Source organism: Andrographis paniculata, unplaced genomic scaffold (assembly GCF_009805555.1).
Source record: "Andrographis paniculata isolate CXL003 unplaced genomic scaffold, ASM980555v1 Contig49END, whole genome shotgun sequence".
Taxonomy (NCBI): Eukaryota; Viridiplantae; Streptophyta; class Magnoliopsida; order Lamiales; family Acanthaceae; genus Andrographis; species Andrographis paniculata.
This window is the reverse complement of record NW_026137583.1, coordinates 1145085-1159308: the sequence shown is the minus strand read 5'-3', so window position 1 is coordinate 1159308 and position 14224 is coordinate 1145085. Positions and strand designations below refer to the sequence as shown.

The 14224-nt window shown below is 37.8% G+C and overlaps 2 protein-coding genes across 2 annotated transcripts; one reads left to right on the top strand and one right to left on the bottom strand.

Annotated features, from left to right (window-relative positions):
• Positions 1 to 356: 356 nt before the first annotated feature.
• Positions 357 to 1516, top strand: LOC127252829 (uncharacterized). Its single transcript, XM_051277156.1, has 2 exons — positions 357 to 1082; positions 1193 to 1516. The coding sequence occupies exons 1-2, from the start codon at positions 357 to 359 to the stop codon at positions 1514 to 1516; spliced, it is 1050 nt and encodes a 349-aa protein (XP_051133113.1).
• A 10748-nt stretch (positions 1517 to 12264) lies between these two features.
• LOC127252828 (uncharacterized) lies at positions 12265 to 12849 on the bottom strand. Its single transcript, XM_051277155.1, has one exon. It carries the CDS (start codon positions 12847 to 12849, stop codon positions 12265 to 12267), a length of 585 nt encoding a protein of 194 aa, XP_051133112.1.
• Positions 12850 to 14224: the final 1375 nt, after the last annotated feature.

Here is a 14224-nt window from a genome sequence, read left to right as displayed (position 1 = left end):
TGAAAAGTGATGGAAGTGAAAATGAGGGGACAAACCAGTTTGAAATATATAATTCAAACACTGGTGGTGAAAATCCAGACCTGAAATTGGGGTTGTTGTTTAAGTCGAGGGTTGAGGCTAAGTTTTCCATTGAAAGCCATTGTTTTAGGAGGGGGATGAGTGTGAAATATCCAAAGATTGACAAGAGTAGGTTGAGAGCGACATGCAAGAAACAGGGGTGTGGGTGGTTCGTGCTCGTGTCCAAGGTGCAGGGTGATGAAGCATGGCAATTGCGTAGCATGAATGAAGTTCATAGCAAATGAGGATGGACTTATGACAACACAAGTATTAAGTCTTCCTGGATTGGGAAGACATTTATGAAAAAGCTTAAGGAGAATCCGAAGTTGGATCCTGGTGGTTTTAGGGATGAGATATGTAGAACATTAAGGTGTAAGGTCTCGATGTCGAAGGCATATAGAGCTAGGAGGAAAGCTTTAGACTTGTTGCACGGGTCTAATGTGGAGCAGTATGGCTTGTTGGGGGACTACTGTAATGAGATTGAGAGATGTAATCCAGGCACTTCTCTGTCTTTGAAACTTATAGATGATGAAGAGTCTGGAGTACAACGGTTTCAAAGGATATATGTTTTTCTTTCTGCATGCAAGAGAGGCTTCCTTGAAGGCTGTAGGCTGGTGGTAGGTGTGGATGGTTGTTGGCTTAAGGATAGCTTTGGAGGGCAGTTGTTAAGTGTTGTGGGTATTGATGCAAACCACAATATTTTTCCTATAGTATACGCTATGGTTGAGGTTGAGAACAAAGATAGTTGGCTGTGGTTCTTAGAGCGGTTGAAGAGGGATTTGGATATTGAAGATGGACATAATTGGACGTTCATGAGTGATAAGCAGAAGGGACTGATTCCTGCTTTCGAATCCATTTTGCCCCAGGCTGAGAATCGGTTTTGTGTGAGACATTTACATACAAACATGAAACGTGATGGGTATACAGGCATTGTAGTGAAGAGGCTGTTATGGGCAGCAGCTAAAGCTACCACCATTCCGGAGTTTAAACGAAGGATGGAGGAAATGAAAAAGGCTTCTGAAGATGTGTTTAATTGGTTAGCAAATAAGAGTCCGGATCATTGGTCTAGGTCACACTTTAGTGTGTATCCTAGATGCGACATGCTTCTTAACAATACATGTGAGTCTTTCAACAGTTTTATTATGAAGCGAAAGATAAGCCAATTATTTCCATGTTAGAGAAGATAAGAAACTTGTTGATGGTGAGGATGCAGTTGAATCGGGAGAAAGCTGAAAAATTGGACGATTCACTTTGTCTGAAAATAATGAAAATAATGAAGAAAAGGATGGAAGAGGCTTCTGAATTCATTCCAATGAGAAGTGATGATTGGAATTTTCAGATTACTGGATCTTTGGACCAACATACAGTTAATGTGAGGGATAGAATATGTAGTTGCAGGAAATGGGACTTCACATACATTCCATGTAAGCATGCAGTCTCTGCAATTTGGTGTAGATGAGAAGATCCATTGGCTTATGTCCACAAATGCTATTTTGTGTCTACATACAAGAAGTCATATGCTTATCCAATCTTACCTTTGAGTGGACCTGATTTATGCGAAAAAACAGTAAAGGAAGCACCTCTCCCATGGGTTGAAAAGAAAAGTGTTGGAAGACCAGTAACCATGCGAGGCAGAGAACCCAATGAACCCCCTCCAAAATTAAAAAATCCATATAGACTCAAGGGTGCACCTAGAAAAATTAGGTGCAAAACGTGTCAGAGTTTTGGGCACAACTCGATAACTTGCCCCAAACGAGCTTCTATTAGTGAGCCACTGGAAAATGCTCAGGATGAGGATTTGGGATGAGATGTCCAGAACACAGTGTGCTTCGACAAATCCTCGTAGCCCTCTATTAGGGAGTCGGATAATCTCACAATGGTATGCTTTGTAAAACTTCACTTCAATTCCATTTCACTTGATAACCGTCGTGTTTGGTTTCAATGCTTACAGGATAATGGTGATGCTCCATCAACAACAAGATCATGCACTAGGCCAAGGAAGAAAAAAACACCAACTCAGGTAACTGTATGGTCTGCTTATATGTACTTTCATTTCACAAGTTCATTGTCCGGTCTGTTGTTTGTGTTTCTAGGCTACCACCACTGCTCGTTCAAAAGCGAAAATCCACACCAGTCCAAGGAAAAAAAAGGCTTCAATTAAAGTACAGTAACATTTTCTTGGGAATGTAGATACAATTTTTATTACAACTCTGGTACTAAACGAACTCTCTTTATTTGTAGATGCCTTCGACGTCTACCATTCATACACTTGTTATTGTTAAAGGAGGAAACACCTTCATTGCCTTATCCAGCCTACAATCGTGTGTTTCCAATAGAGTAGATGGTGGCAGCACGACAGTCATGGCACCAATCGAAGCACACATCCAGCCAAAAAAAAAAACAAGGACAAGAGGTGCCTCAAATGATAAAAAGAGAGCTAATCCAAGAAAGCAAGATAAACCCACCAAAAAGAAGAAGTAGAAACTTCATGCGCCTAATAAAAATTTACTGCCCTTAATTTGCATTTCATCTTGTGAATCAATATGTTTGAAAACTCTTGGGAATTATGTTTTGATGGGGAACATCATGGATTGTTGGTATTTCAATGTGATATGCAATTTGAAATATTTGGGGATTTAGGTATTGACATTTGTTTATGTGATGTACTTTTAAGATTGATCATTTATTTTTTCTTGGCAATGCACACAGGTTCATCAATCGTTGCCTAATTGTGGCTGTTTATTTTACATTTTTGCATAGGTTGATTCATGCACTGAGTTGTATAATTACACACCATTGACATTCCATACAAACGAACACAGGTCCCCCCACTATACACAACACAAGCTGCTCCAATTTGTAATCACATTCCATATAAACGAATTGATCACGATCAAACTTAAAGATGCGAAATATATTACGACTACAACATTTCTTCATACAATAACAAGCAATGCTCCTTCCAACACGAGAATCCAAATCCAAAGCTGAGTTTCAAGCAAAAAATATTACAACAACACAATAGACCGACACAACACATCAACATTTCGACTTAGGATATAACAACAACAATCCAACACCTGGATCACGCAACACATTATCACTAATATTACCCTTTGGCGATAGCCAATTTCGGAGGTGAGGTGGTGTTGACTATCTCCATAAAGCCGAATACCAGAAAAATGAGCGCAATAACCGCCATATTAAGTAATATTAAACTGCTATGCTGTTTAATATAGCCAACATGCACCGACGGAGGTTTGTTGTTCTGGCGTTTCATCCTTTTAACATCTTCTTCCAATAGATTTAGCTTCTTTATCAATTGGTTTTCTTGCACGTCAACTTCAACAACATCATCATCCACGTCGATGACATTCTTTCGCTTCTGAATATTGTCGAGCCGATGAATTTTAGACACCAATGCATTGATCACTTCCTTATATCTATCTGTGGGTTCCTCATCCCACCATTCAAACATACCACAGTAATTTCCACGTTTCTAAAAAATTAAAATCAATTAAATATTTTCATAATGAAAAACAAAAATAATAATAATTATATAAAAAAAACACAAATGAAATTACCGTATAGTTAGGACAAGCTCTGTATCACCTACCGGGATTGCTTGTGCTCCATGAGGTAAGCAATGGGAGCTCATATCCACATCTACACACCAACTATGGAATATCCTCGATTGGGGACTCCACAATCTATGGATTTCTTGAGAAATTGGTTCGGGATGAAAACATTGAGCTCATTCTCTGAAATCCGGCAAGAATTGGAGGAACGAGCAACTGAACTCTACCTTCAATCTAGATCGTTTAATGATGGTGATGCTCGAAGGACCTAGGGCTTCTCACGACTGGACTGAGAAATAGGGGAATGAGATCGGTCTGGAGAAGATATAGACCGGTTCTCCACCGAACCAGGTTCAAACCGAACCGGGATTGAACCGAACCGGTTCGGTGGAGAACCGGGTCTAATGAGAACCGGTTTGGTCTAATGCACGGTCACGTGGGTGGCACGTGCCTACTCCGTCAACTGCGTTCTTCAATTACCCTTAATATTCTTCTAATTACCGTTTAGACTAGATTTTGCACAGATTAGCAAAAAAGAGGGACATTTTTTACGAAATTAATGTTATAGGGACACAAATTGAAAAGACGGTTAACTATAGGGACGGAAATTGCGAATACCCCAACACACAACACACACAAAATATAATGTTTTAAATGAAAATTTTAAATTTTTTATAATATATTAAAAAATATATATATTTGATTTAATTCTTTTGAAATAAATATATGTGAATAGTGCGAGACTACCATATTCAGATCTTAAGGAAACGGAAGGAAGTTTGTTATGGTCTTGCACTATTCCTTTAATTTCCCATCAAATTGTCAGGTTTAATCTAATGTATCAACATATATTTTTTTATTTAAAATATCAAGTTAAACTCATATTTACATTTACTTAACATCATATACTATTTTAATTTAAAATTTTATGATTATAAAAAAACTTATATTCAAGTTCAAACATTTAGAGAATCACATTCTAAAAGTTATTTAAGAATTTCATTGTATTCTCACTACTCCAAGTCAATAAGCTGATCCATGACTATGTTTGTAACTATTATTTGAAGTTCTTGTTATAAAATTTTGGTTGATGATAATTTTGGAGACCATTATTGGATCCATACACAAACACATACAGATATATATTTTGTGGCCCAATTAAACTTGGCCCTAACCCATAATCCGTGACCCAACCCTCCAACCCGGTTACATGACCCGACCCGCATATACTTACTTAGACTTGCTGTGGACCGTTTGATCTAGGGGTTTAACCCTGGCCGTTGATCTGATCTAACCTACATATATATATTTGTGTAGAGAGAGGGAGCCGCACAGACCATCCCTCACTCTCTCTCTCTCTAAAATGCTCTCACCTCTCTCTACTCTCGCCTCTCTCAAAACACTCCTCTCTTGGCAATATTTTGGCGATCTTCTCTGGCGACCTCCGACGAGCTTCTTTCTCCGGCTTTATGTGGAGATTAGAGGTGCTATCATTCCCTCTGTCTCGATTCTAACCGCAAGGGGTTCGACATCGAGTTTAGCCTTCGGTTTGTGTGGTTCCTTTTTTCTTTTTGGCCGCTGTTCTACCGTTGCTTTGTTTTTCCTTACTTGTGGGGGTTGTTTTCGGTCTAGGTTGTGGGTGTCGGGCCGGTTTGGTTGTGTATGTCGCATTTTATGTGTTTTTGTGTCGATTTTGTGCTTTAGTGGGTGATATTGGGGGCTGAGCCTAAAAACCAAGCCTAGTTTAAACTTTTCTTTGTTGTTGTTGATTTTTCTTTAATAAAATCAAGTTTATTCCGCATTTATTTCATAACAAGTGGTATCAGAGCCTTTTGGTGAAGTTTTCTTTACAAAATTATCGTTACTTTTGATTTTTTGTAAAGATCTGGTTTAAATCTTTAAGATCCGTGAGAAATCGAAAGGATCCGGTTCAAACAAACTTATTACACTGTGTTCGGTTCGTTTTCTTTGATTTTGAGTCTATATCGGCCATTGAGTTTTTCGATCCGTGCTAATATAGCCGCGGTCGAACTGTTAATGTTGGGTTTGGACTTAATCGCTACTGTTTTGTGTAGATCGGTTAAGTTCGAGTCCATTTCAGTTAGAATGGTTCAAAATCGTTTCGATTTGGTGAAAACCGATTTTGTCCGTTGTTATTTTAAGAAAATAAACCGTAAAACTTGTGTTTTCGCCTTATTTTCGTGTAGATATATGCTTTTGGGTTTAAAATCCAAAATTTTTTCAAGAATCTTTAAAACCAAAAATTATTTTTGAAAGATCTTGTTAAAACTGTTTCTGTTAAAAATTGTTTCTGTGGCCTAGTGTCTGTTTTTGTGAGTTTCGGTGACTCTAACTTCGTTTAGAGGAGAAACATTGTTTCTGGTTTTGTTGTTATTAGTTGGCTAACCCCTATTCTTGAAAAAGAATAGGTCATATGTATATACCCTTGTACTGCTGTAGGGAATATATTGTTGCTGTGCTTCGAGGGTAAACCCTTTAACCCTAACTATTTTATTACTATTATTTTAATTTAGTTTAATATCCGCATTTAAATTCCGCCCAATCGATTGTAAAGGCATTGTGATACCAAGGTTGCAAAACTCCGATCCTCACTCTTGTGAGTGATTCTCGAGTACCTTCGGTGGAATAGTCACGAGTGAATGTTGTAATAGATAGGCTTTTTGTTTGTGATTTGCCTGTGATTGCAATATTCTGTGATATATTTGTTGATGTGTTTGATTGTTGTGTTTGTTTTCTGTGAATTGCCATTGATGTGCTGTGATTTGGGTGTTTGTTTGGTTCTCAATTTGTTTTAAAAATAATCTGTATTTTTATAAAACTGTTTTTCACAATAAACTTCTTTTTTAAAACAAACAGTTTTTGCCAAACAAATTGTGTTTACCGGAAATTTTCTTTTTCTTTCGAAAACTGTTGATCATGGCTGGGCAAACCTTTTTTAATACCCAACCTTTTGATGGAAAAATTGATTTTGCTATTTGGAAACAAAAAAAGCTGTGGAGCCGGATGAAGCAACCACAGTCCCTCTTGAAAAGAGGGCTGAGTTTGATGAAATGGCTTCTTCTTGTATAATTCTAAATTTAGCTGATCATGTAATTCGTAAGGTTGGTAGACAAGAATCTGTTGTGACATTGTGGAATAAATTGGATGAATTATATACTCAAACTTCTTTACCTAGTAGGCTTTATTTGTTAGAAAAGTTCTTTAGTTTTAAACTTGATCAACTTAAAACTATTGATGAAAATCTTGATATTTTTCAAAAATTAATTCAAGATATTAAGCTTACTGGTGATAAGAATATAGATTATTATAGTGCTATAATTCTTTTGAATGCTATTCCAAGTGCTTTTTCTTATGTGAAATCGGCAATTAAATATGGGCGTGATTTTGTGACTTTGGATGTGGTTATTAATGGTTTGAAAAGTAAAGAATTAGATTTGAATGTAAATAAATCTAATAAATCTGGTGATTATGTTTATTAGGGGTAGGTCTTCTTTTAGATCTAATAGGAATAATAATTCTGGAAATTCTGATAATAAAATAAAAAATCAGAATAATAATAATAGAAGTCGAAATAGATCTAAAACTCCTAATAAGGAAGGAAAGAGATGTTATAATTGTGGTGATTCTTCACACTTTGTTAGATATTGCCCTAAGAAACATAATAACAATAATAATAACAGGAATAATAGTAATGCTGCAAGTGAGTTAGCCAATATGACTGTTATTGACAATGATTTCGGAAATGTGTTTGTTGTTTGTCCAGATTTAAATTCAAATATTTTGAGTGCTAATGAATGGATAGTTGATTCTGCTTGCACATTTCATATGACACCTTTGAAAAATATTTTTTCTGAGTTTAAGACTTTAACACATTGATATGTGACTATGGCTGATAAACGTGTGTGTAAAGTTGAGGGAATTGGTGTTATTAATCTGAAATTTAAATCTGGAAATATACTGAAATTGCATGATGTGAGATATGTGCCTGATTTGTCCAATAATCTGTTGTCATGTGTTAGATTATCTACTTTAGGTTTAGAAGGAAAGTGGGGTTTAAATTGCATGAAAATAACAAAAGGGTCTTTAGTGATTTTTAGGGCAGAATTAAAAAATGACTTATATGTAACTTCTGTTGTGAATGTATGTTCTGATATAGATAATTCTGAAATTGATAATTCTGAATTATGACATAAGAGATTAGGTCATATTAGCAATAATGGCTTGAAAATTCTGCATGAATCTGATTATTTGGAAAATGAAAAATTTTATATTATTCCTTTTTGTAATATATGCAAACTTGGAAAATTAAGAAAAGTTCAATTTTCGTCAAATACCCCTGAAAATTATATTTTTTTAAAACAGATTTTGGAATGTATGCATATTGATTTATGTGAACCTTCTAATGAACCCATTTATGGTGAGAGTAGATATATCTTAACTGTTGTTGACGATTTTTCTAGAAAAAATTGGATTTTCTTATTGAAAAATAAACTGGATTTGTTTAAAAGTTTCAAGAATTGGAAAATTCAAATTGAAGTTGAAACTGGCAGAAAAATTACCTACAAAACTCAAATGCTTAAGGGGCCGAACACCCTTCAGCCCCCTTCCCCCTACTAGCTCCGCCCATGCCCAAAGCCAACATATGTTCACTCTAATTAATGAAGAAATATGCTCGCCACCCTTAGTAGTTTATACACAATCCTACTTTATACTCTTCTTCTTGAGCGTCTGAGGACTCGAATCTACTACATTAATCAGAATTGGAAACCATAATCACAAAACAAGGGCAATTGTGCAGCAGCAAGAGACTAGATAAGAGCATTTGAAGAAGAAAGATGGTAGGGCATTTAATCAGTGTGTCAATCTTATTATTCTATTATCTAGGAAAACTGCACTGTCAATCTCAGTGTTTTTAGCAGGTACTCTTGCCATGCGGAAGTAACATACCTTTTGGTGGGTCCTTTCTTTGTTTGGGAACTAAGATTTGATGCATATGATTTCTTTTGGGTATCCTCTTGAGATGTCGTGGTGGCTGATTCTTTTTCTGCTGCTGCGCCATGGTTTTTAGTTAAATGAGGTTCTGCCTCCACCACTATGTCCCTATCATTTGTCACTTTGTTATCTCTTTCTTCTCAGTATTCACAGTTTTCTCCACTCGAAGAGTTGCAAATTAAAGTCAGGTTGGGGAGGATCAACCACCTCAGCAGGCTATGAAGGCAAAATAAAGATTATGAATAAGTCTCATCAGCCACATAAGCTGTTAAGAAAATAAACAAATTCAACCTTCATCTTATGCCATTGTGCTTGATTAACACACACAAAAGTAAATAAAAAATTTAGGATGTTTCATTTGCACGGAAAGCGAATATATCATTTTTCTCATGGGAATATCTTTAAAGTTAGAAACCATTCAAATATGTCATTAATAGCAAATTACCTTTAACTTGCATGTGTCAATCAATCCAAAAATCAATATATATGCCCACCACCATCTTCCCACCATGCATCCACACTTGCTCCTATGTCAAGTCTCAGGTCCGACTTATCCCTACAGTTGGCAAAGGTATCCTGGCTAATGGTGGAGTTTGATAAACATGAGATCCATTGAGTACTGTACAATTGATAGATACATTATAGTTTTTCTTCACAGTAAGGTTACTTGCTTTTTAAATCCTTAATCAATTTTACAAAACATACCTCAGAGTAGTCTTTAATTTATCACCGGCGAAACCTACATTTATCTCGCCACCATTGCATCCATCTTCTAGCAATTGATTCCCAATCCTCAACCAGATCTCAGCACCATCGTTTTGTTCTGGATTATGGTGCCAGGATCTCATAGTTCCTTTCTCATCCTATCTCTTCAATTGAAGCAAACAAACAAAAAATCATACAAGCAAATCAAAATGAGAACACTCAAAATCACCTGATGTTGTCAAAAAAAATCTTGGGTGAAGTTGCTCACATAACTATCACAAAGGGGTTTTGTTTAAGGCTTGAGATGCAGTTTATAATTACAAGTTGCTTACAAATAAGTACATTATACACTTAGATAAACTAAACGCCACACGACTGATTAAGGTAAAGTAAAGAATGCAGCTACCGAAATAAACTAGATTATAGCAAAGAGGAGTCAGAGATTAAGCTATGGTTCATAAATGGATTTTTTAAGCTAACTAACATAAAAATCCACAAGTAGTTAACTACACCCGAATTTAAACCTTAGAAAAAGCTCTTATCACATAATAAATCCCAATTTGAACAAGTACAATAGCCCCGCCGCGGGATAAAGTATACAATAACCCTAATATCAAAATAGAGGATTTTTATGGTATTAAGCAGATGTTCTAGAAGGGTTACATATGTAACACACCCAATTGGCTCATACTGGAAATGCTACCGCCACACTGCATCATGAGGTCGTCACCTCCTACTTCGGGCCCCACAATACAGTGTTAAGGCTAAAATTACCATAAAAGCGCATTATTATATAACAGAATCTGATTTATAAATATTTACAAAACACACCCCATAACAAGAGGTTTTTCCGGTTAAAAATTTATATATAATACAATAGACGTAAGTTCACTCACTCAGCCCATCTTTCTATATCCTGAGACGTCCCCTGTCTCGGATGTGCCATGCATACCTAAAACAAATATTTTCTTAAAAGCAGTCTAGAATTAAATCCATTTTAAGAACTAACGTGAAATATGTCATTTCATACCTTTTTTTAAAATAAAGTCTAATTCCCGTTAATCATAAAATACGTGTCATGTCATGCCAATACTGAAATGATGCAATGCAGATATCAAACTCGACAACAATGCACATCCACATATATATATCCGCCAAAGGGAGCAGCCGGAATAACCTCGGCTCCATAATCATAGGCTCACTACATCTGTCTAAGTGAGCAGCCGGAATACCCTCGACCCCGTAATAACAAGCTCACTAGACCATCAACAATAAATAGCCGGAAAATCCTCTGCTCAAGGAAGGACCTGATAAACCCATAATAATATAACGGTCATCCGGTCACTTCCATATACCCACTATACCACTCCCACAGTCAATACGTGGATAGCTGAACGTTGTCACCATTAACCACAAGACGCCCCATAGTCTGTGATAGCGAAGATAGGACCTCCGATGACTAGCCCTATCCCGTGTAATGTAGTAGAATCCGTGCAACCTGGAATCACCCAACGGAAATCTGGAAATTCTCTTCCTCCTCGCGCGCCCTAACGGGATCATGCTCTGCAACCCTTAGTTGATAATATCCAGACCTCAAGTCAATCTTGGAGAATACACTTGCACCTCTCAGTTGATCAAATAGATCATCAATTCTTGGAAGAGGATATTTGTTCTTTACCGTTACTTTATTAAGCCCCCGGTAGTCAATACACAACCTCAAGCTTCCATCTTTATTTTTCACAAATAAAACTGGAGCACCCCAAGGCGATGTACTAGGACGAATGTAACCTTTATCCAATAATTCCTGTAGTTGTAATTTAAGTTCAGCGAGTTCTAACGGTGCCATGCGATACGGGGCTCTCGATACTGGCTCGGCGCCTGACATAATATCAATAGTAAAATCCACCTCACGAGCTGGTGGCATACCAGGAATATCATCAGGAAATACATCAGGAAAATCTCGAACCACAGGAATATTTTGTAATCGTTGCTCCCCTTGCTTCAAATCTCTTACCTCACACAGATACACTGGATACCCCTTACGAATAAGTTATTGAAATGATAGGGATGAAATTACCTTCATAGAAGGTTGTCTTGCAAATCCTGCATAGCTCACTTTTTCACCCATCGCTCCAACCAACGAAATTGATCTTTTTCGACAATCAAATTGAGCTTGATATGCCATTAACCAATCCATCCCCGGTATCACATCGAACTCGGATAAACTTCATACTCAACAAGTTAGTAGCAAAATCAACTCCCCCAATACTAACTGGAATTTGCATATAGAGTTCTCGGCACTTCAGTACTTCTCCTGATGGAAGTAAAACTTCCACTACCACTTCTACCGATGAATTCAGACCCAATCTTTTAACCAAACGTTTAGATATGAACGAGAACGTTGCACCCGAATCAAATAACACAAGAGCTGACAAACCGCAAACAAGAAATCTACCCGTTAAAACCTCACCTGGGTGATGATCAACCTCTGTTTGGGTAACCACATTTATTCTGCCACGCTGGTCAGGTCCTCTGCCTAGCTGCCTAGATGATGGACGTGACTGGCTTCGACCACCTCGCCATGATGGTCCTAATCCTCTCCCCTGTGACTGTGAAGATGTTGCCATGGCCTAAATCTCGGTTTTGGAAACTCCCTTGCGGTTACCACACTTGGGCATAGCCTGGCAATATGACCACTACCACCACACTTAAAACATGTTAATGGAACTTTATCACAACGGGTACCTGAATGACTTGTTCCACAACGTCGACAAACAACCCTCGACTGTTGAAACCTCTCTTGACTCGGTTCTTTAATCGAAATCCTTTTATACGATGGCCCCGACCTGAATATTTGCCACAATTTATTTTTACCCTTTGGTTCATCATCTACCTTAGCTTTTCCTTTATCTCAAAACTGATGTTGATACCCCATTTCTTTATCACTGCCCTTCTGCCTGATTTCTTGCTTCTGATAGAATCGAGCACCATGCTCGTAAGCCTCATACAACGAACTGATATCCAACACAGCTAAAGCTTCTTGAATCCTCTGCTGCAACCCATCTACAAAATGATCAACTCTATCTCGCTCACAGGAAAAGTAGTCAGGAACATACATCTCCAACTCATTGAACTTTACAAAATAGTCCTCGACTGACATCGAACCCTGCTTCAAGTCCAGTAACTCTTGCTTCTTTGCTTTTCGAACATGAGACGGTATAAAACTAGCTTTTAATTTTGCTTTAAACTCATCCCAAGTCATATCCACTTGGTCCACTCCCGCAGCTTCCTCACCTAACCACCACCGATTTGCTCGACCTTCCAAGAAATAAGCCCCGATATTGGCTCGTTGATCTGGTGGAACCTGAACAACACGAAATATCTTTTCTATCTTTTCAACCCAGAACTCAAGAACTCCAGGCTCTACGGAACCAGAATATGTTGGCGGGTTATGCCGCATCACAGCATCAATAAAACTCCTCTGTTGAGGCATCATCGCAGTTTATGGCTGTTGGAAGAAATCTGGACTAGGTGCCTCTATTTATACATACTCTAGCACAAAATATTATGACTCATCAAATGCAGGATCTAGCTCTGGGCCTCAAATAGCCCTACGTAAACCATCACCTCGAGAATTTGACATACTGCCCCCCGACTTCCCTGATTCAATATCAACTCAGCAACACAACTAAACCAGATATAACATTAAAGCATAAGCCACATTAACATGAATGCACCCACAAAACCCAAATCTCGCCAAACAAATTCAATATCATCATTATTTTCAAAACCTTTTTAATCCAAAGAGCCAAAATCTACCAAACCTACGCTCTGATACCAACTTGTAACACCCCTAGTTGGCTCATACTGGAAATGCTACCGCCACACTGCATCATGAGGTCGTCACCTCCTACTTCGGGCCCCACAATACAGTGTTAAGGCTAAAATTACCATAAAAGCGCATTATTATATAACAGAATCTGATTTATAAATATTTACAAAACACACCCTATAACAAGAGGTTTTTCCGGTTAAAAATTTATATATAATACAATAGACGTAAGTTCACTCACCGAGCCCATCTTTCTATATCCTGAGACGTCCCCTGTCTCGGATGTTCCATGCATACCTGAAACAAATATTTTCTTAAAAGCAATCTAGAATTAAATCCATTTTAAGAACAAACGTGAAATATGTCATTTCATACCTTTTTTAAAATAAAGTCTAATTCCCGTTAATCATAAAATACGTGTCATGTCATGCCAATACTGAAATGATGCAATGCAGATATCAAACTCGACAACAATGCACATCCACATATATATATCCGCCAAAGTGAGCAGCCGGAATAACCTCGGCTCCATAATCATAGGCTCACTACATCTGTCTAAGTGAGCAGCCGGAATACCCTCGACCCCGTAATAACAAGCTCACTAGACCATCATCAATAAATAGTCGGAAAATCCTCGGCTCAAAGAAGGACCTGATAAAACCATAATAATATAACGGTCATCCGGTCACTTCCATATACCCACCATACCACTCCCACAATCAATACATGGATAGCCGAACGTTGTCACCATTAACCACAAGACGCCCCATAGTCGGTGATAGCGAAGATAGGACCCCCGCTGACTAGCCCTATCCCATGTAATGTAGTAGAATCCGTGCAACCTGGAATCACCCAAGGGAAACCCGGAAACTCTACTCCTCCTCGTGCGCCCTAACGGGATCACGTTTGGAGTTTGGCATATGATCCTACACTACCGGTAGACCTCACTAGTAGCTACTCCAATGAGTGGAACAACACCGAACACGAATGATTAGACCAAAATACGTCTAAACTACTATGGGTCTAATCCCTGAATGAC

Excerpts from the sequence above, each read along its gene's own strand:
- LOC127252829 (XM_051277156.1), top strand. The coding sequence starts at position 357 with ATGAAAAAGCTTAAGGAGAATCCGAAGTTGGATCCTGGTGGTTTTAGG. Across the intron at positions 1,083-1,192 it reads TGAAAAAGGCTTCTGAAGAT|TTTTATTATGAAGCGAAAGA; the intron begins GTGTTTAATTGG and ends GTCTTTCAACAG.
- LOC127252828 (XM_051277155.1), bottom strand. The coding sequence starts at position 12,849 with ATGATGCCTCAACAGAGGAGTTTTATTGATGCTGTGATGCGGCATAAC.